At 50.3% G+C, this 20,306-nt stretch overlaps 9 protein-coding genes across 9 annotated transcripts; 4 read left to right on the top strand and 5 right to left on the bottom strand.

Annotated features, from left to right (window-relative positions):
- Positions 1-258: 258 nt before the first annotated feature.
- Positions 259-4,715, bottom strand: HO173_010910 (uncharacterized protein; the record flags this gene model as incomplete). Its single annotated transcript, XM_037312795.1, has 16 exons — positions 259-2,151; positions 2,208-2,331; positions 2,384-2,434; positions 2,493-2,658; positions 2,723-2,836; positions 2,895-2,994; positions 3,140-3,151; positions 3,216-3,340; positions 3,405-3,506; positions 3,557-3,585; positions 3,648-3,700; positions 3,750-3,789; positions 3,844-3,869; positions 3,924-3,946; positions 4,000-4,301; positions 4,375-4,715. 16 exons carry the CDS (start codon positions 4,713-4,715, stop codon positions 259-261), a joined length of 3,501 nt encoding a protein of 1,166 aa, XP_037160227.1.
- A 3,336-nt stretch (positions 4,716-8,051) lies between these two features.
- Positions 8,052-8,418, top strand: HO173_010909 (uncharacterized protein; the record flags this gene model as incomplete). Its single annotated transcript, XM_037312794.1, has 2 exons — positions 8,052-8,244; positions 8,303-8,418. The coding sequence occupies 2 exons, from the start codon at positions 8,052-8,054 to the stop codon at positions 8,416-8,418; spliced, it is 309 nt and encodes a 102-aa protein (XP_037160226.1).
- Positions 8,419-8,516: 98 nt separating this feature from the next.
- On the top strand, positions 8,517-8,897 carry HO173_010908 (uncharacterized protein; the record flags this gene model as incomplete). The annotated part of the gene is made up of 1 exon (XM_037312793.1): positions 8,517-8,897. One exon carries the CDS (start codon positions 8,517-8,519, stop codon positions 8,895-8,897), a length of 381 nt encoding a protein of 126 aa, XP_037160225.1.
- Positions 8,898-9,268: 371 nt separating this feature from the next.
- HO173_010907 (uncharacterized protein) lies at positions 9,269-10,765 on the bottom strand (the record flags this gene model as incomplete). Its single annotated transcript, XM_037312792.1, has 2 exons — positions 9,269-9,530; positions 10,566-10,765. 2 exons carry the CDS (start codon positions 10,763-10,765, stop codon positions 9,269-9,271), a joined length of 462 nt encoding a protein of 153 aa, XP_037160224.1.
- Positions 10,766-11,505: 740 nt separating this feature from the next.
- On the bottom strand, positions 11,506-12,266 carry HO173_010906 (uncharacterized protein; the record flags this gene model as incomplete). Its single annotated transcript, XM_037312791.1, has 2 exons — positions 11,506-11,799; positions 11,922-12,266. The coding sequence occupies 2 exons, from the start codon at positions 12,264-12,266 to the stop codon at positions 11,506-11,508; spliced, it is 639 nt and encodes a 212-aa protein (XP_037160223.1).
- A 38-nt stretch (positions 12,267-12,304) lies between these two features.
- Positions 12,305-14,090, bottom strand: HO173_010905 (uncharacterized protein; the record flags this gene model as incomplete). Its single annotated transcript, XM_037312790.1, has 3 exons — positions 12,305-12,484; positions 13,991-14,018; positions 14,065-14,090. The coding sequence occupies 3 exons, from the start codon at positions 14,088-14,090 to the stop codon at positions 12,305-12,307; spliced, it is 234 nt and encodes a 77-aa protein (XP_037160222.1).
- Positions 14,091-14,801: 711 nt separating this feature from the next.
- HO173_010904 (uncharacterized protein) lies at positions 14,802-16,425 on the top strand (the record flags this gene model as incomplete). The annotated part of the gene is made up of 4 exons (XM_037312789.1): positions 14,802-14,809; positions 14,888-15,547; positions 15,600-15,996; positions 16,066-16,425. The coding sequence occupies 4 exons, from the start codon at positions 14,802-14,804 to the stop codon at positions 16,423-16,425; spliced, it is 1,425 nt and encodes a 474-aa protein (XP_037160221.1).
- A 405-nt stretch (positions 16,426-16,830) lies between these two features.
- On the bottom strand, positions 16,831-17,781 carry HO173_010903 (uncharacterized protein; the record flags this gene model as incomplete). Its single annotated transcript, XM_037312788.1, has 1 exon — positions 16,831-17,781. The coding sequence occupies one exon, from the start codon at positions 17,779-17,781 to the stop codon at positions 16,831-16,833; it is 951 nt and encodes a 316-aa protein (XP_037160220.1).
- A 1,280-nt stretch (positions 17,782-19,061) lies between these two features.
- Positions 19,062-19,802, top strand: HO173_010902 (uncharacterized protein; the record flags this gene model as incomplete). Its single annotated transcript, XM_037312787.1, has 1 exon — positions 19,062-19,802. The coding sequence occupies one exon, from the start codon at positions 19,062-19,064 to the stop codon at positions 19,800-19,802; it is 741 nt and encodes a 246-aa protein (XP_037160219.1).
- Between the last annotated feature and the right edge of the window lie 504 nt (positions 19,803-20,306).

The raw sequence follows: 20,306 nt of genomic DNA, 5'->3' as shown, positions 1-20,306 counted from the left end.
GGTAATGTCCAAAAATACCAATATATAATGGTGCTACCATTAGGGGTCTATAGAATAGCAGGCGGGCCGGACATTAGCGACAACTGAAGCTCGGATGACTGTCGAAGTAATGCATCGAAGGGCACCGCCAGTTTGATATCAGGAGTACTCGATGAACAATCGATCACCGGCCGTACACTATATAGCGTGTATATACCCTTTCTCACCAACGTCTCGTCCGTCTGCTCGCGCTCTGCGTCTCCCTTACCCGTGTAGCTACTAACCCCCCCTCCCGACCGTTTTCAGTGCCTGTTTTTGCTCTTCTCGAATTCCGATCACCGGTAGATTCGTCCCCTCCTTCGTCCCTTCCGGTCGGCCGATGAATCCAATCTCAGCCATGAAAGCCAGGTAAGCGCCCACAGTCTCTTGCGTGACTCCAACCTGGCAATCCTTCTCCTCAACACCAGTGGCTCGAAGCACGGCCTGTGCGTTGATGTTGTCTAAGGCTCTGGACTTCGTATCGGATGGCAGGTCAGTCGTCACCCAATCGAAGAGCGGAAGAAGCGCATGCGCTTCTCTTTGGTCTTGAGTTTCCGTCGACACGTATTGCTCGAGGGCTGAACGCCATTCTGGATAGGGTATCATTGGCACATTGTAACCATATTTCTGTAACGTTTCGAGGAAAGCATTGAAGCCCAACTGCGCATGTGGCGTGACATGCACAACTCCAACATCTTGCTCGAGCGGTGGATGCAGTGAAGACGCCACGACGAGGTTGGCGCAGTAGTCGACGGGAACGAGATTGATGGTGTTGTTGCCTAGGTCTGGACGGCAGGATAGCTGGATACACCCTTTGAGCATACGGAGCAGAAAGTCGTCGGTAGGGCCGATGCCGGTAGATGGGTTCCCAGTAATGTAGCCTGGCCGGACGACACTACCTCGCAACCCACGTAGTCCTGCTTCGCGCATGAGGTACTCGGAAACGTATTTCGACTGCGCGTACCCGCTCGAAAGGCCCTTGCGGGAGCCGTCCAGAGGGTCCCTTTCTAAGATGGGCGTCGTGCGAGAGGCGTAGTGATCCGTATCCAGAACCGCGGTCGAAGAGACGAACGTCAAGTGCTTGGGTTTGCCACTTGCGCAAAGCGCAAGGCAGGCGAGGGTACTGAGGACATTCGTGGGTTTGAGTGTTGTGTAGGTATATATCCAATGGACGCGTGCTCCATTGTGAATCACGACGTCGACAGCATTCTCGAGCATGTACCATACGTCGGGGCTGAGACCTAGCTTTTCTTTGGAGAGGTCTCCGGGTATGCATTTGAGTCGCGATTCCCAGGAGGCGGACCAAGTGCCGTACGCTACACAGGTGGTCTTGACACGCGCGAGTGCTTCAGAGGATGACTTGGCTCGGACTAGCGCAATGACCCTGATCCCGTTGTTGCGGTTGAGGATGTTTTCAAGGATGGAAGCACCCAGAAAGCCAGTCGCCCCGGTAATCATGATAGTCTCTGGTCTGACAACCCCTGTTGGGAAAGAAGACGGAAGGCTCTTGGCCCGTAGGACTTCGCCATCAAGCGCGTAGTCCATCTCCGGTGGCGTACTGTCAGCCTTCTTCTCGCCATCCTCTCGAGCTTCTAGCGCAGCAGCTATGACACTTGAGAACTCTCGCAGCGTTGAATTCTGGAACAGAGTGTTCATAGAGATACTGATTTTTGCCCAGCGCTTGATGTCAAACAGAACCTCCTGCGCCCTGAGACTATGACCACCGCTGTCGATGAACCCATCATCTAGGTCAATGGTCTCGGCGGGAACGCCTATTCGCGAAGCCCACATTTGGCCTAGAGTCTTCTGTATGTCTGTCCAGTGAGACCTCGCTGTCCTGCCCGCTGACGCAGCTGTGGCGAGAGCGGCGGCGTCTGGATATGGTAGGATTTTTCTGTCGACTTTGTAGTTGGGAGTCAAGGGTAGCTTTCTTAAAGGGATTATGACGCTCGGCACGGCGTAGGAGGGAAGCTTCGTTCTCAACGTAGCTCTGACATCTTCTCGAAGTAGACGAAACCGCTTGAGCATACCCACCATGGTATCGTCTTCTGTGTCGTCTGTTTGGCTAGTCTTTTCTAACCACGAAGTCCATTCCTTCATGTCTGGCACCACGTATGACACAAGCGTAGGTTCCTGTGGTGGAAGCTAAGCTTATTGACTATAGGCATCCTTCCAACGTAGTAACATACCTCATCTTTGTCGCGTCTTACGAGCGTAACATTATCTCTAACCAACGGATGCTGCGAAATATGTGTGTCGATTTCTCCAAGCTCAAGCCTGAACCCACGAATTTTAACCTGGTTGTCTGCCCGACTTCAGCCGCTCGGTTAACAGTTTTCTACAGTTAGGAAGTTGTGACTCTCACCCAGTACACTCGACATCTCCACTCTCAGTATATCGTCCAAGATCGCCAGACCTGCCAAGTCATGAGTCTGCTATGTGCCTAGGTCTGGAATTTGTAAAAACTGCTATACCTGTAAAGTCGGTCTCGAGGACCTTTCCAGAACTTGCGCCACGGCTCCTCGTGACCGGTAGAGTTCGACTCCTCACTTTCCTGCCACACATTGGGGTTTTCGAGAAAAAAGTTCGGGATGAACTTCTCCTTATTTAGATCATCACCCAAATAGCCCTCAGCGAGACCTAAAACACACGTACTCAGCAAGCTGTGGGTCCGCATCGATTCCGCGATGTACATCGAACTTACCTCCGGCTCGGACGAAGATCTCTCCCTGTTCACCAATGCCGCATAGTCGAGGCTTACCTTGCTCCAGAGATGCGCGGTCGACAGCAAGCAATTGTACATTCTTCATACCTCTGCCTATTTCGAAATCAGTAATTGCTCCGTTTCCGTTCTTATGCAGAGATGGGAGATGTACCGGCTGGAATGACGTCAGGCATCCGGCCGAGGTATTCCGAGTCCTCATTCCGAGGAGGTATGGCATAATAACTAACGGCTCGTTGGGTTTCCGTTGTACCCTAGAATATAATTCGCGTCAGTATTGCCTATTTGAGGGGGAATGTCAAGCCTTGGGACATGTTTCGAGGGTAGAAATTCCCGAGACACGTCTCAAGACTCAGGATTTGCTCCCAAAGGGGAAATATGGGCTCCGAAGTTACGTACGAACATATTAATCTGTCAAGCTAGTTAGCGTCGGCTCAGCGCTGTGATGAGCGATGATAAGAGGTGTGGGCCGTACGATTCTGCAGTTATGAGCCAGTCTTTGGAGTAGACGACAGTCACGCTTGATGAGTTGATCCCCTACAAAGAATGCATTTCGAAGGGATGGAAACTCAGCACTGGCGCCACCAACTAGGATTTGGCCTGTGCAAGCGCTCCGAGTAAGCAAATGAAATGATTCAAGAAACATTGCAGTCAATTGGCCTACCCATTGCTGGAGTCAGATGGGTCACGGTTGCCTGGTATTCTCGCATCCACTCAGCCAGCCTCTCGTGCTCGATGTCCTCTTTGGCCGGTACAAGTAGTTTCGCTGGGATGATAATCAGCCTATATCTTAGTTTATGATCGGAAACATCTTACCTCCAAGAAAGAGAGGTGTGAAAACATCTCTTCCAAGCCATCAGCCATTTTCAGATATTTCTGGATATCGTTGGTGAAAGGCATCACATACCTCTGGATGGGATCGTGGGCTATCCCTGACAGCATGGTGAATTGGTCTTTGTCCTGTACAAACGTCAAACCTTTCCATTTCTGAGTGACTGAAGAAACATACAGAGAGATTGAAAGTATCGGCCATCCAGGGATAGTAATGCCTACGAAGATTCAGGCTCACCACAACTTTACTCATTACGGAGGGAGCGCCTTACGTCAGAGAAAAGTGACGTCCTCGGACCTTTTTGATTGGTCAGCAATATAGAAATATACACCTTGCGACGGTTGAAGATACCCCTTTTGGTCTGCCCTCCGAGCCTACATAATGTCAGCCGCACTGAAAAAGACAGAGTTTCGAAACCACAGCTTACCAGATGTAAAGCTAAGCGTTGGTGTAGAATCCGGGCCAACAACCACGCCAGGGTGCGTGCTCTTCAACGACTGTTGTTCCAGTAAGACATCCTTGCCATCTCGGTCAAGCGATCCTCCCCTGACGCTGCCGTCATCAAGCAATTCCAGAGCAGGCACTTCAGCCCGCAACTCGAGATTCTCCTGGATCCATGTCCGTACTTGAGCCGAGAGCCTGCCTTCTTCTTGGGAAGCCTTTTCGATCACAATGAGACCTCTAGGCCTTGCAACGTCCAAGTATATTATTTGTCTATCAGGAGGATATCTGCGCAATTTTTAGGACTGTTCAGAGGTGAAATCTTGGTTTTCTTTTCATTTTGGTTCTGGGGGAGTCGTACGCAGGATCGACCACGCTGAAGGTAGCCCCAGCTTTCAAAACCGCGAGTATCGCAATGCATAGGTCCACCCCCCTGTAAGCATAAATCATAATAACTTCGCCCCGTTCAATGCCATGCTGCAAGAAATGATGTGCAAGGACATTGGAAGCATAATGGATCTGTTGATAGGTAAACTCCCGCTGCGGCGCTGTCCTTGATGCGGTCTCGACTACACAGTGGCGATCTGGGAATTTGATGGCATTTTCTGCGAACCGATCATGAATTGCCCCTTCGAAATGAGACCAATGCAGATCCGCTCTGGGATCTGGGAGCACAGTCACGGGTCTCTGTCCGTTCTCCATTCTTTTCAGTCGGCTTGGAAGCTCTCAATGACCGCGTCGTTGGGAGTATAACATCAACTTTGTGGTGACTGAGATTCCTTCCCGTTCTAACTTCATTAGTTCCCCTTGTGTATGTATGAGACCTTCGCTGGACGATTACTCGCATAGAAAATTTCACCGATCGAAGAGAACATTGAAATCTTGAAGGCAACTCTGCCGAGGAAGGTGATACCGAAGTTTATCCTTGCGGCTCCCTCGGCTAAACCTTTGGACGCCAAGACATCGAACAACTAGTGCAAGCTTACTTTAAACAGCATGCTTATTCTGAACGAGCGCCCATGATCCCCAAGCCTGGACCCAAACCCGACACGGACAGCGCTGCAAACGATCTACAAGCTCAGGCTCAGGGTTACGTTGTCGGGAATAACATGACATCTGGCCCGGAGACCTCACTCCCAGGCACCATTTATGCGTTCTGAAGGAAGCAGTGTCTCTACCACGACTGCTTCCGCAACGATGACGAAATATGTACGCCAGTGCCCGCACTCTCTCTTCCGCAACGTGCAGACACTTACGATTACAATCTCATGACGATGCTTTCGCAAATGGCCGCGATGAGGCTGTGGGTGTAAAAATCCGTGAGATCGACGATGGTGAGTTTGCAGGCTGGACTTTTTTCTCTTCTTCGTTTTGTCGGAGCTGGCTACTTGATGGTATCTTCAAATTCCGGGTCAGTATGGAAGCCAATTACAGCGTTGGCTCAGATGATCACACAGGCTCTAAGCGCTGGACCAGGCGAACCGTGATGGATCATTGACTCTGTATGGGCAGAAAATATGGGAGCTGATCATGATTAGACGACCAATATTCCATTATGAGAATAATGGACTGATGGCAAGCGGAGGGCAGAAATGCCTAACATATGGTAGAAGGTAGTAATAGCGATAATTGTATTCTCAAAGCACATTTGAAAGACCACAGCGCGCTCGAAGTAAGATGTGCTATCTTCAGCGTTGCGAGCGCAGAGAGTCCCGAGGACGCAAGCGGGTCTTCTTCTCTCACTGACCGTCCATCTCCGATGCTGAATGGATAACGACGCTCTTCGACACGTCTTGCTTAAAGCCTTACTCACGAGTGGAAGACCAAAGCCTCAGGGTAGATTGTAGACAATTCCCTCGAGCTGCAAGCTTCGAAAATATAACTTCGGGCGGCATGACCGTAGAGCTCTCCCACAGAGCGCGGGCTTTCGCAACGAACTTCTTCCGTCCCATCGCCTCTTACGCTTTCATCCTGGCATCTTCTGCGATATGAATCAAGAACCGATCGAACGTCTTGGCGGCATCAAATCCTCCGCTCTCCTATCCTTCCTTCCCGCAGTGTTCAGCGAAGCTTAGCCCCCAGTGTAGAGGACTGCCCACACGAAGACACCCAAGCGACAGTCCTCTGGCCGGTGGTCAATGCCCTCGAGTACGCTATTCTAAAGCAGTAAGTTATGGTTTTAGGCGTCACCGCGCAGGGTAGATGTTTGACGGTGGCTTCTCGCTGCCGAGGATTTTGGATACGCTACATGCGAGGAATCGTTCATCTCTGAGAATCTAAACGATTTCGCTTTACAGGTCGTGAATTACGCTTCGTTGTTGAACGAGATATGTTGTACGTTACCAGAACACTGATTACGACTAAAGAAAAGCACATCATCATCAATATGAGAAAATCAGCACGTTGATTCGAACGCTAGAGAAACCATCCTCATCATCGACAAGAATGAATCAGCACCTTGACCCAAACGGTGGAGAAACCTTGCTCGTCATCAATGCGAGAGACCCAGCACATTAACTCAGGCGTCAAAGGCATGCCGCACTTCATGAGTATGAACAACCACGTTGCTTCGAACGCTAGATCTACACACTCTATTCTTCAACCCCATATCCTTCATCGAGAACATGAATAAAAGACATGAAGTGCCGAGTTATTTTTGTTATATCAGTCATGTCTTAACAATGTGATACGTACATCAAACAAAGTGCTAATCGCACCTCCATACAAAATGCCGGAAGGCCTGTATATAGTAAGTGTGACAGTGAGGCGTCCGGGAGGGGGATGCGATCCTAGCGTGACTCTTCGCCTAAGGCCCATTGCAATCTAGCACCCTTCATCGACACAAATATATGTCTTTTGTTGTCGGGCTTCGCACATTTGAAACCCGCTTATCAGCTTGATAAAGCCGCGCCTTCACTACTTTCCATATCGCTGAGAATAGCGAGCGACTGTGTATACGTTTCATGGCTGAGATAAGACCTATGGCTGGAATTGAAGCCCCGAGGCGATGGAGTTGCAAATATTCAGGGTGGTGGGCGGGCGCCTCCGGTCATTGGGGACGCAGAAATGCAGCGCGCCTCGACTGACCAATAGACACAGCCATGCTGTGCGGGGTTCGTCCCTCTTGCATGTCCATTCAGATAATTGCGATGTGCATCAATCTTCCTTTTGCGGCTCTGTGCCTATGGGTGCCAGGATAGAACAAGGCTGCCATCCATAAAATCAAACAAGAACCAATGCGCCCGGGCGTTTCGTCCCATGAGAAGGCTGAAACTGCATCACGAGCGCCCAGGCTCCTTTTCCTCTCCTTGCACAACAACCCAACGCCCTTTTCGACAACACCCTCACTCCGGCGCAAACGCGTTATCTCCTAGATGGTGCAGATCTGCAGCAATTTCTGCGGGAGAAATTTCCCAATGTGAAGGATTTCAGGATCTCCGTGAGGGCCGCCCGAGTCAGCTGGGGGAGACGAGGTGGTGTCATCAGCTGATTCGTAGTACATGTCGCAGGCGAGAATGGCAGGTGGAGTTTCCGCGCTCCGGAGGTGGTGTCGGAGTCGAGGGTGAAGTGCATTGCCTATGTATCTGGACAAAATCGATGGAAGCCTTATTTTTTGTTCAAGTCAGACTGACGAGCAATAGGAGTTGGACGGCAAGAGTGCAAGCGCGCATAAACCAGGAGAAGAAGGTTAGGAAGGAGAAGGCTGCGAAGTCGGACGGTGTGGGCGAGGGATCGTCGTCAGGACCCACGGGAGCCTGAGGAGGCGCATTTCAAATACTTGATGTACCATGATGTAATGATCTGTTATCCAGCTTCTGTTTTCGTGCGTCTGCTTCGGTTGTAGCAGCACCACGGAGTAGGCTGAGGAGGTTGGGACACATGATTGGTCATGCTTGTGCATGATCGTAGACGAGGCTACGTAGCCTCGATTATAGATACCCAAAGGCTTCAGCGCAAATCGTCCTTCGCATCAAGACTCATTGCGCTATTTGAGAGTTTCCGTGTTCCGCTTCATCGACTCACGCAGATGACGCGAAGATGGTCGCTCATTTGACTGGTCTTCCTGAAGTCACCGGACACCACGAGTACCCGGATGGTCTTGAGCATCGGTCAGACGACATCAGCAGCAATATTTCCACATCCATTGTGAAGCAGAGATGGAGCGAATCGAGCTCCACAATATTCTCCGATGAGACACGAATACGTGTCTATGACTTCGAGGAGAGGGAGGGTGATCAATGACCCATGGGTTCGCCCACCATGACCGGAGGCTGATCTTTAGTCCATAGGTGTTTTCGACTACAAGACGAGGTTGATGGAGCAAGCAGTAGATGTCCGACAGGTGTTGAGCTCGACCAATGGAGACGTACCCAGGATCAGAATAATGGAGGCATCTGTTTCATGATTGCATGATCCAAAAACCTTCGAGTTTTTTAACCTCGAAGTACTAGCTCCCTTAATTCCGCAAATACCATCTCCCCACTGCGCATTACGGAAGACCTGATGAAAGAGAAATTGATGGGGTTCCATGTTGATTCAGAATTTTTACCATTTCTATTCTCCTTTGGAGATGAGCCTCATCTTGCCGAGAGCGGTGCAATCAACGTCGCTACAAAAAGCTTGGGAGCATACGCCCTAGATGCAAAGAACCAATATACGGTCACAGAAACAAACAAAGGAATGGAGATTCTCACGAGAAAGACCAACTTTCTCACAGAAAAGACAGCAGATTTCGCCGAGAAATCGACAACGGACAACACGGTGATCAAATGGATCACTATCGTATCCCTCTTCTACCTTCCGGGTAGCTTTGTGACTGTAAGGTCGGGGCTCGGGACGTTGATTTGGATAATGACTGACTGCTGCCGAGCTTATTTGGACTGAACTTCTTTACATTCAATCAACAAATCATGAGAATAGTGGTTGCAGAAGACCTTTGGGTGTACGTTGCAACTTGGCTTCCACTGACGCTCCTGACGCTACTAGGTTATGGAGTGGTCGTTCTTCTGGTCCAGCCGCCTGAACGAAGATGGCATTGGTTAAGCCAGAGACGCCTTGGGAGGAACGATCAGATGTTCATGGCTGAGATGATAAAACGTTATGAAGGAGTGCTGCCTTTGAAGTAGTCCTGCGTTGCTATAGAGGTACCATTTCTTGCTCTTGTGCTAGTTTCTTCTATGATGATAGGCGTCATTCATAGTCGATTTTGTACTTGACGACTTCCGCCATGTTTCTCTTAAAAGAGCATAGAGTAATTAAGTCAGTAGATTCGCTTGCGCAGCTACAGCGATAGCAATGTTCTCCCATTTGCTTCCAACCGCGCCATGTGTGGTGGCTTTTTTCGAAATCCATTTGGGTCGATCTTGTTCGGACCTGAGAAGACGTTCTTCGAATCGAGCTTCTCGGCGACGCGACAGGATGGATGATTTGACAACGTATATGAGAGGATTACGCGGTGTGATACAAAGCGTGAAGAATACCGGGGATCGCCGAATTTTGGTCGGTCTGGTCTTTCGGCTGTACGATAGAGGTTAGCCCGTAGTGTCTTTCATCAATGACGCAGGCGGGAGCATTGGGATAGCACCAGAGGTAAAATTTTGTAGAAGCATCGTCGACCTGAGACAGAATCAGTACACATCTCGGGAGCTGATATTAATCATACCCTGCGATAGAAACTTGACCCACAGAGGTCGATCGATTGCTGGCTGGTCTCCCAAAGTAGAATCGGTCACACCCTTGATCAATTGAGATAGCCCATGCACAAAGCCATCTACCGTTAGCACTGAAAGCGAGATTCTTGATGATAAGCCCTTTTTCGAGCGGGAAGGGTCTGCCCACGCTCATTTTGTCTGAGAGTGAGATAAAGAACAGGTTTTGTGCTCATAAAGGAGACTGACGAAAGATCATATATAAGGAGGTGATTCTCGTAGGCGCCGGCGTCATGGCCCCGGTAGATATGGTGACGTCTGAGACCTGGACTCCATGAATTCCATGGTCGAATTCCCAAACATTTCGGCCATCACGCACGTCAAACACGACGGCCTGTCTTCATTGTTATCTGCAGTTCTTGTATTGCTGGGAATTGATCCTAGGTCGGGCAACTCACGCGATTTTGGAAGACTGGGCCTCGTTCCGTTCCATAAATTACAAGGTATTGTAAGCCGATACACAGGCTGGTCCATTGAACCTTGCGCTCTAATTGTATAGAGATCTTTGGCGTCTCTATGTCACCGCTGGTGGCAAAAACGCGACATGCATGCATAAAGAGAAGAGCAGTCTCCCGAAGATGAAAGGGCTAACGCTATGATTTTCTCCGTATCCTTGACGGGAAGACTAATTCTTGATATTGCCTCTGGAGAACATTTGACGCTGAAGGGTCGACCTTGCAAGTTTTGAGTCCCCAACCTGTGAGAGAGGTGAGTAGGGGAGGGAAAAGGCGGTTCTGGACACAGTGCAATTATAATCGAGCCAGAACCATTCGTCAATACAGAATCGCGATCTTGTCGGCCGAAGCCGTCACGAGAGTCAAATTGCAATCCTGCATGTTCTGACTGCGGCGAATAGGATATGATCGCTTCCGAAGTCGGTAGCGAAGCGGTGTCTGTATCAAATGAAGTTTCGCTGTCCACGGAGACCTCTCCCACATCTTTGCTCTCCACTTCGTGCACCTGGCCGAACCCAGCCGTGTTATTGTCAGGCCGCCCTGACGCTGACTCGGAAACAAAGGCGGTGGTATCTGCTTCCGTCAGCATAGTGCTTGGCCTCGTCACTAAGGAAAACGCTCTCCAACGATCGATCAGCAACGGTGGGAAGTGGTGGATAGCGGCTTCCTTACCTTGCAGAAGATTCGATAGAGCACACACAACGGATCCGATTTTTGGGCGATCTTTGTGGATCACATTTCAAGGTCGACTCAATGATGTCGATATAACATCGAACCCAACGCGGATTCTTTGCACTCCGCTTCTGGTCCTTGAGCCATTGTCTCATTTGCGTTTTCAATTTCGTATTGGTACTACTGATAGCCGTCTGGGTGGCCCCACTGCTGAGGTTTGTTTCATAGAAGTAGTCATCTCCTCCACAGTTTCTCAATGTTCGGACTTCTTTCCAGAGTTCCGTTCGTCCTAGCGCAAACGACAGAAATCTAATAGTATGCAGCCAAAGGACCATATGTCGCACTTGTGTCCGTCGATTCCAAGGTGCTTAGTTTCGGGTGGTTGGTAGGTCCCGCAGCCTCGTCGCGGCTCGTCGAGATAGCTGCTGGCTGTTGTACGCGCAGATTGACCCTGTGATACTTCCTGGCTGAGAGCGAATAGGGACACCCCAAATTCGGACAGCATCCATATACCAGTTAGTGAACTTGGATCCTCAGCAACGAGAATATTTTCTGGTTTGAGATCTATGTGCGCCAGAGAACGATAGAGACTTTGGGAGGCCTCGTTCCCTTCATGGAGCCACTGTACCGCAGAAGCAAGTTCGCATAGCTCTTTGATCAGCGCCGCACCCACCCGTCATCTCTCAAATCTGGGAACCTGATGTCTAAGTCGTATAGCTTTTCGGCTTCCAATGTGTCGCGTTTGGGCTTGAAACCGTGGCGGAGGAACACATCAAGATCAAAATGCTCGGCCATGGGAAGCAGTATTATGACATTGCGTCCGTGTGCTAGGGCAGCAATATGTTTCATGATCCGCGTATCCTCTTTGGGCTCTTTGACCCATCCGAGTCTTCGAAATGCTCTTCGAAAATTCCCTGCCACATGGAATGTCTTGCATGCCACGTGCATCTCCTGTAATCATTCAACGGTCACAATAAACTTTGGCCTTCACAGCCTGATGTCACTATATACCTTCACGTGAGAGTTTTCCCTGTGTCACGAAAACCGTGGCGGGCAATGACAACCTTTCTTACCTTCCCAGACGCCCCTTCTCTCAATGGCAACTCTTCCTCCGTGAACGGAAGTGGTCGATCTGCCGCAACCTCTTGAATAGAAGAGACTTCACGCTCTTCGATTATGACGGGGCAGAAGGCGTATGTATTTTCGCGGAAGCTGATAGCATATTCCTTCAGGAAAGCCAACCGTTCGTTGGCCAATGGCAGGTTTGGATCATCAAGGTCATGATACGGGCGCTGTAAGAAGTGTTTGCGAAACCCGGACTTGTCATGACTGCAGACACCGGGCCAAGCGATCAGGACCAAAATAGATAAAACCTTCAGGTAGCAATCGCGAATGGTTTGGATTTCGTGATCCCCCATGCGTGGGTCGGGAACATTTTACGGAGTCGACGGTCGGCCTAAATGGCATGTAATTCCTGCTGGCCAATGAACCTCTTCGAGGCGTCTTCGCTGTGACACATTCCGTCTAGCATACGAATCTGCATAGCCTCAATACTGGGCGCATCATGCTGTTGAGGCAACATCAAGTCGGAGCCTCGGGACATTTTGGTGAAAGTACTGCCGGCATTTGTAGCAGACTGGAATGAACGGTCAGTCGTTGACCTCGTGTGGTGTGCTGCAAATGCAGTATGTAATTCATTTGATGATTCACGACACGTACAACCGTGTTCCGGGGTGCTGGTCAGTGCCCAAGACAGCGCCCTGTGTAAATCTCATCCAAGTGTCTGCCTTGTTGATTAACAGGGAGACAGGGCGTAAGGTGGCTGAAATCATGCATAAAGCTAAGACTTTGGTGACGCAATACTTGTGCCCTGACATTGCCAATCGACCTACGCATACAAGTACCAAGGCCGATCCTGCCAAAGATTGGGCGACCGTATTTTACTGTATCACCACCCCATAAGACACTCGTTACCCAACAGCCTGATCCCTAACAGGCCAGCAAGGCTGGCCCATCATTTCGACTTCGGCATCACTATTTGCTGCACAAGTCACAAGTCCGGCTTGGGACCCAGATTGATAGCATCGCGTTGCGAGCCGCAAATTATCTCGGCACTCGAGTAGATGACACCGTGCGAATGCCCGAGAACCTTCATAATCTACAGACATGTTACCTTCGAGCAAAACATCTTCGTTGCACATCAGGTCTAATCTGTTGCTGCTGATCTCGGCCCATCGTGCCTAGCATTCAAGTTCATCAAAGCTATGTGACCATTCTCCACATTGTTGTGCTCCCCATGCGCAGTTGAACGCTATGGCGATCCTGGCTTGATAAAAGTGACGCTGTCAAACACCCACTGCATTACTCTCTTCAAAATGACGTATTCTGTGGATTGAGGTCGTCGCCCTGGCTCATGTACGTGAGCTCATGGAGAGCTTCCATGAAAACCGTGGGATTATCATCCAGCTTTACAGATGATCTTCCTGTAGCGATTTTGGACACTAGGAAAAGTGCGCCGAGAAGCAGAAGCTGTCCCATAACAGATAACTAGCAGAGCCCGCTCTACGAACGAAGAGAACAACAGAGCTCACCGAGCCGTACGCAACCGCAAATTTTTGGAAACTGAACGGCGTGCCCACCAAGTCACCGAAGGAAACACCACGACGATAACGAGGCACGCGAGGAAGCCGAACCAGGCCGGAATAGGCTGAAATCGATCCAGAAGTGTTGATGTCTTGCAGCCCTCTGTACGACGACTGAAATTGGGGCCACCATTTTCGCCAACTCTTTTGGCAAGAGCGTCTTTGTGCTTTTTAAGTCCTTTCATGATCGTTTCAGTCGTGATATAGCCTAAGGTAATATAGGACTTACCACGTTTAATATCGAATGAAAGCGAAGCATTGTGAGGCTCATACCGGGAGGCAGCTCACGCTTGCGTTGACATTCATGAATACAGTAAGCTGCGACCTGCTTAGCAAAGTCTCCTCACGGAATGTCGATACTAACTTTTGCAATGGAGTAACAACCTCTCACGGCTACGACTGGCAGCCACATGAAGTATTCCGGTCCCGACAGTCGCACTAATTGTGATCATCTATAGGCGGTAAATATATGTTACCTTGGATGCCAATAACGAACCCACGAAAATCTGCCAGCCAAACAGTTCTTGCCTAAGGTTCATCAGCGAAAATTGGATTGAACCGGATGGTGGCTCACCTGAGCTTCGGCCTCTCCTCTGCCATGGTGGACAGTACTAAAACCTGGCAGCCGAGTACTAGATGATGATTTTCACCACAAGACCATCAAGGTATTGTAGCGCCTGCAACTGAGCGCCCGTGTCCAGAAACTTGGATAAATGTCGCAAAGCTGTGGAGAAGAAAGATTCAATTGTAGTACTACGATGCAGAAGCAAAAGGTTGAGTAAAGTGGTCTTGAAGAGTCACAATTTGTAGCAGAGAAAGATGTCTTCAGGCTCCGACCTCTGCATGGGACTTTTGTTTACGGTAAGCTAAGGTAAGGCAGTCAAGGCTGAGTAGGTTCCTGACTGCATAGAGTTGCGGCTTGCGTAGGGCGCAACACGGGATGCCCATATCAGGCTCAGCTAATCTCGATAAAAGGCATCGTACGCAAGCATGCTGCAGGATCAAGATTAGGATGCATATGCAAGCGAGTATTATCACTGCAGAGCCCTGTTTGGTGTGAACAGACGTAATTCTGCATTGACTGATTGGTTAGTTGATTGCCCGTTTCATTATTGCTCCTGAGTCGTAGGGTTAGGATCGCCACTTCCTCACTATTTGTTAGGTATAATGTATGATTTATGAATGACGATAATTGAGAAACAGTGAGAGACGTCGAGATTCTCTTGATTTTCGAGATGGATAAACTGTCAAATAACGCTTTACCACTTTGAGAACTAGCGGGCTATATCAGCACCGAAGTTTATCCTTCAAATGTTCGCGTCAGTGATCGCGTTTCGATTCTTCCTCACGATACCCTCTAATAATAAGTACATTGCGAATACTACATAAAACCAAAGCGGACCATGGCCTCCTCAGCTAGATCTCGACCTTCAGCAACTTCCAATCGACAAAGGTCAGGACCTACCCCCCTTCCCACATACCAGCCTCCCCCGACATCCTCTGAACGAGAATGCCATACGCGCCGTCCAGGACCTCCCTCGCAATCACAAACTCGACTCTCTCAAAGCTCGGCTGAATGCCGCAAACAACCACCTAGCAGGGGCAGCGGTTGATATCAACGATCGCTTGGTAGCCCAGATTGCCCTACACGAGAAGTCTCGGGCCAGACGAGAGAAGCAGGGATCCCAGGAAGACAATGAAGAAGAAGAGATGGCCATGGATGAGAAGCGGCAGCAGACAATTGAATTGACCGGTAGATTGGAGTCGGGTGTCCGCAAGATAATCGATGCAAAGTTCGAAGTAGAGGGCGTTGAGAAGGCCCTCAGAGAACTCGAGACAAATGTCGCGAACAATCGAGGTGCTATTGCGCCTACCCAGAGCACGCTTGGGGCGAGTCAGTTCAGACCAAACCGACGAAGACGAGGTGGGGACGCGGACGCTGAAGACAGCGAAGATGATACCGAGTCCGCTGGAGAGAACGGAGGCGCTTTGGATTTCATCAAGCGAAAGGTAGCAGAACAAAATTCGACATATCAGAACGAGACTATGTCCTTTCGGTGAGTGAATTGTGGTAATTAACAGTCTATTTTCTTGCTTACATCTCACTAGCTACGCGCAGAACAACGACTACGTTGGCTTTAAGAAGCTCGTCTATGACGCTCAATTCCCGGGCGACGACGCACCACTAATGCCACACTCATCCACATGGTTTTCTGATCAGTCTGCGAATATGTCTGACCGTAATACGCGCGGAGCGGCGGCAGCACCAGGCAGCCAAACAGCTGGCAATGACGATGATCTGGCTGTAGCTTCTGAGCGAATTAGCACCAAGTGTCCGATCACATTGCTACCTATGAAAGATCCTGTTACGAGCACCAAGTGCCCCCATAGTTTCGAAAGAGAAGCCATATTGAGCATGATCGATGCCAGCGACGTAAGAGTTGATGGAAGTGGTAGACGAGGAGCAGGTGGCAAGAAGGCCATGCAATGCCCCGTGTGCACAGTCGTAAGTTGCCCTTTACATTGCTGCTATTCACCCGTTCTCCAGGTTCAGCGCTAATCACTTATGCCACAGATGCTCACAGCCGACGACGTCGCGGCCAACCCCGTTCTTGTCCGCAAAATTCAACGTATACAAGCTGCCGAAAATGCTCAAATCCAGGACGACTCCGATGACGATGACGTGAGAGCACCGACAAGTGGGCGGCTCCGACCTGAAGAGATCGGTAGCTCGCCAGCAAGAACCCGCACAACTCAAGTCAAAAACGAACGACGAAGCCAAGCGCTGAGAAACAAGAGCAGAGAGGTATCGATGGTGCCAAATTCACAAGTACAGGGGCTCGTAAATGAGGGGCAGGGAAGACCAAGCAGCTCCGCGGCAACGCAAGTTGTTGATCTCGAAGACGACGATGAGGATGAGGATGCGGAGGAATAGAATGTGAGATTCTGAGACAAACGACTGCTCTTACGGAGACGAGCTCGAGGAGCATTCGGCAAAAGCATCAGCTCTTCATATCTCAGAAAGACATTTGGATGTAGATGCCTATGTGCATTTGAGCTGCTAAAAATTGATACCCACAAAGATCCGCATATGGTCAAATGCTCCAACGCTGAGTCATTTGCCGCTTGCAGTTGTTTCTCGAAGCTGTCATAACAAAACGCCGACCAGACCCAACGACGCTAATCGCAATCGACGCATATATCCATTCCATCATTTGGTGATGACGCCAAGCCAATCAGCAACAATCAGCGTTATCATACTATATGAGGCTAAGGTCAACTTGTGGCTTCAAATGTGCATAAAGATATCCATGGCAGGGAAAAGGTAGGGCAGGGTAACTCACGCATGCGGCGCAATCCTAACATAATACGTCCCAAACCCCCTATAAAACCTCAACAGTCCCTCCTCCTTCGCCACCTTCCGAAAACAATCCGCCATCCCACTATACGGTACCTTCCCGTCCTTCCCTTTTTGCTGCTTCTGCAACCTCGTCTTCACAAAATCAAACGGCAGTGAGAAAAAGCTAGCAAAGAATCCCGCAATCGCACTCGCCGTCAGTGTCTGCGTCTGCATCGACAATTGCGTCTTTGCCTTCAACTGCGTCTTTGCCTCGGAGAAGAACGCCAATTGCCCAAAATTCAACGCCATAGCCCTCACTACCGTCGGGCTCGCACCTGCCCAGAGTGCATATACGCCCTCGGTCTTTGTTATCCGCGTCAGGGCGTCTAAGACGCCTTTGTAATTCGCCCGCATCTCCTTCGGTTTGAGCCCGTCACTCTGCATCCGTATGAGAGCCAGGTCCGCCGGATTCCCCGCCATGGCCGCCAACCCGCCCGCCGTCAGCCCCGCGCCCGCTCTCTCCTTGAAGCCGATGCCCTGCCCCTTGGTCTCCGCCCTGGCCTTCAGCGCCGTCATGAACGTGTCGAAGAACCCGAGCCTCGCGGTCGTGTACACCGCTTGCCGCAACAGTCCCGCGCTCAGGCCCGTGTATAGATCCATCACCTTGCCTTGGGCTATGATGTCCTTCGTCACGGACAGCGGTGTCGCACGAGGACCCGTTTTTATCCCTTCGCCGGCTAATTGCAGCCGTACTTTGATCATGTCGATGGGTTGGATGCAGGTGGTGGCCGTCATGCCGGCTAGGCCGCCGTTTGCGAAGGGGAGGGCGGCGCGGGTGTAGGGTTGGTGGAGGATGGACGCGGCGACGGGGGAGGTTTCGGAGGCCGGTTTGGAGAGGGCGGAGGTGGTTTTGTTGGAGGCGGATTTGGCGGCATCTACGGCTTTGGACATTGTGATGGCTATGGAGTGGAGATGGGGGGGTGGATGTGTGATTTGTAGGGAGGTGGAGGAGAGGGGGAGGGCTTGTTCGAGGGCTTGTTGGGGAGTGTGGGGGGGTCAATCGGGAGACTCTCAATGGATTCGGTGTTGGTGTTTGCTGATATTCGCTGTCAGCATTCCCTCATGATTACTCCGGTCCATGGCCCATGCCCGCAGCTGTGAAACGAGATGAGACCCTGCTGGTATCCGAGAGTCCCGGACCAGAGGAAAAGGAAAACGGTGGAGGCGTGCTGCAACGTACTTGGGAAGGCCCTGCCCCGCAGAGCCCACCTGGCCAATAACGAAAATAATCGATGCCGCCTCGGGAATTACCTGATGCTGTTCACAGGCCGTGTCCTCGGTGAGCGAAACGAACGCATGGGACGGACATGGGTAATTCTATGTTGATAGAGATATTGTTATCGAGGTAGATGGATCTATATACAATCGACTGCTGCTATCCCATAAGCCCCTCCCTTCGCGTTGACAAGTGCGCCCAATAATGATGGGTGGTCTCGTGCGGGGAAAATGGGCAGCCGTTGGAATATTGTGGCGGACAAATCTCGGGTAAATATTCATGCACAAGGATAAGGGTGCATAAAAGCATAAAGATACTTCGGATTATCTCTTCACATCGTCGACTTCTTCATTACTCTGCAGAGTAGTCGGTGAGCTTGGATGGTAGGCGCGAAAGTTCTGTGTCTAATCATGGAACTGCTCCATGGAACTGCTCCATGGAAAAGACTCTACGACGAATATGTGTGACCGGTCTGTGAAAAGTGAGGGGGATATCTTCTACTGTCCCCAAAATCCCACATTCGACGTTCCTTCCCAGTTCTTCATCCTTTGCTCAACAGTTCTTCAAATGTGTTGTTAGTTTCCTCGATCATTTAACTGTTTGAAGGTAGAATGGCATGTTTATCCTTTCGCCCTGCGATCATTTGCTTTTCGTGACTCGAAGTACGATTAAATAAATAAAGATTCGGAAATTTCAGACAATGTTGTCCAGGCTTCATCACAGTACATGCAAGGGATAAAGAATCGGTAGGAAACATATCGTCTTCTCTGCAAAATCTACTTGCTCAAACTTCTTGGCTGCTAAGCCCGTGTTAGAAATATTCTCATTATATTCCATTTTAATATATTCAAATTTTCATACCTACAAAGATGACTCTTGCTTTTGCCCCAATCATGTCCATTCCATCTATCTACCAACTTCCCCTAACCTCCCCATCACCTTTGATTCCCAAGCAATGGAGTCTCCACACCCTTACTGGGCAGACCACGACCACTCCGACGAGCATCTGAACCTCATGTTCACCACTTTTCCCCTAACGATGGAACCACCTCACCCTTACCGGGCAGACCATGACCACTCCGACGAGCATCTGGACCTGATGTGCACCACAGTCCGACAACAGAGCTCGCTCTCCCCTCCCCGCTCCGTCACGCGCGATTCCGGCTATTTCAGCCCATCAGAATCGCGCTCCCACGCTCGAGGAAAGCTCCGCACCATCACTCTGACGCCGAAGCCTCCATTGGCACCTCCACTGTTTGCAGAAGAGGAGGATCAGACGTTGCTAGCATGTCGAGCTGAGGAACGGCTATGGAGCTCAGCATGGTCAGCTTCTTCGGAGAATTTGGTGTCCATCAGCGACCTTGAAAGCGAAGAGAAGTGCTTGATAGGAAAGTCAAGGCCCAGCGGGGGCAACATGTTTACCCGCGGCCTGCGAAGAGCTTGCGAATGCATCGGCGCGGCGGTGGTGGCTACTGGAAAGAAGGTCAGGTCGACCGGTTCGGGAGATGAGGGATGTTCTGGAGTTGGGGTTTGGGATGGCGCGGTGGAAGATTCGAACGTGACGAGTGGAAGTGCGGGTCTCGAAAAGTCGAGCGCGCGTGTGAAGGTAATGAAGAAGATCAAGCAGACGCTGTGGTGTAAGAAAGGGCCAGTAGAGTTGAAGCATGCTAATGTACGGTCTCCCTTGGATGAGTGAGTGAGTGAGTGAGTGAGTGAGTGAGTGAGTGAATGGGTGCAAAGTGCTGGAAACCAAGTCTCAATAAAGTCAACATGCTGTTAAAAATGGTGTTACTCTTTTTTTTCCCCGCACCTCCCTCACACGACCTACCCCAATTCCCCGACTGATGGTTGCTACATTGATATGGTAGGACATCAGAACATCAAACAACGAAGTCATCATAATGAATTATCTACCCCAATACCGTCTCTCATGCATACACAACCCCTTGTATCACCCATCAGCCGCAGCTCACCCATACACACACACAAACACACTAATGCAGCTAGCACCACGCAGCGCGTCCTGCAAAACCCACGACGCCCTATCGTTTCGCTAGACTTGCCAAACCTGCAGCCCGCATCCCTCAGCCTCACAGGATCCTGCCTCTGCGCTCCCCTGAGCTCTTGCCTTCTGGTGCCTTCTTCAGCCTGGTCGTTGGTAAACTTCCTCCATTCTGCATCCCCCGCCGCGACCGCCCAC

This window comes from Letharia columbiana, assembly GCF_014066305.1.
Source record: "Letharia columbiana isolate WasteWater2 chromosome Unknown Sc0000054_s0, whole genome shotgun sequence".
NCBI lineage: Eukaryota > Fungi > Ascomycota > Lecanoromycetes > Lecanorales > Parmeliaceae > Letharia > Letharia columbiana.
The sequence above is the reverse complement of the archived record's forward strand: the minus strand, read 5'-3'. Positions and strand labels throughout refer to the sequence as shown.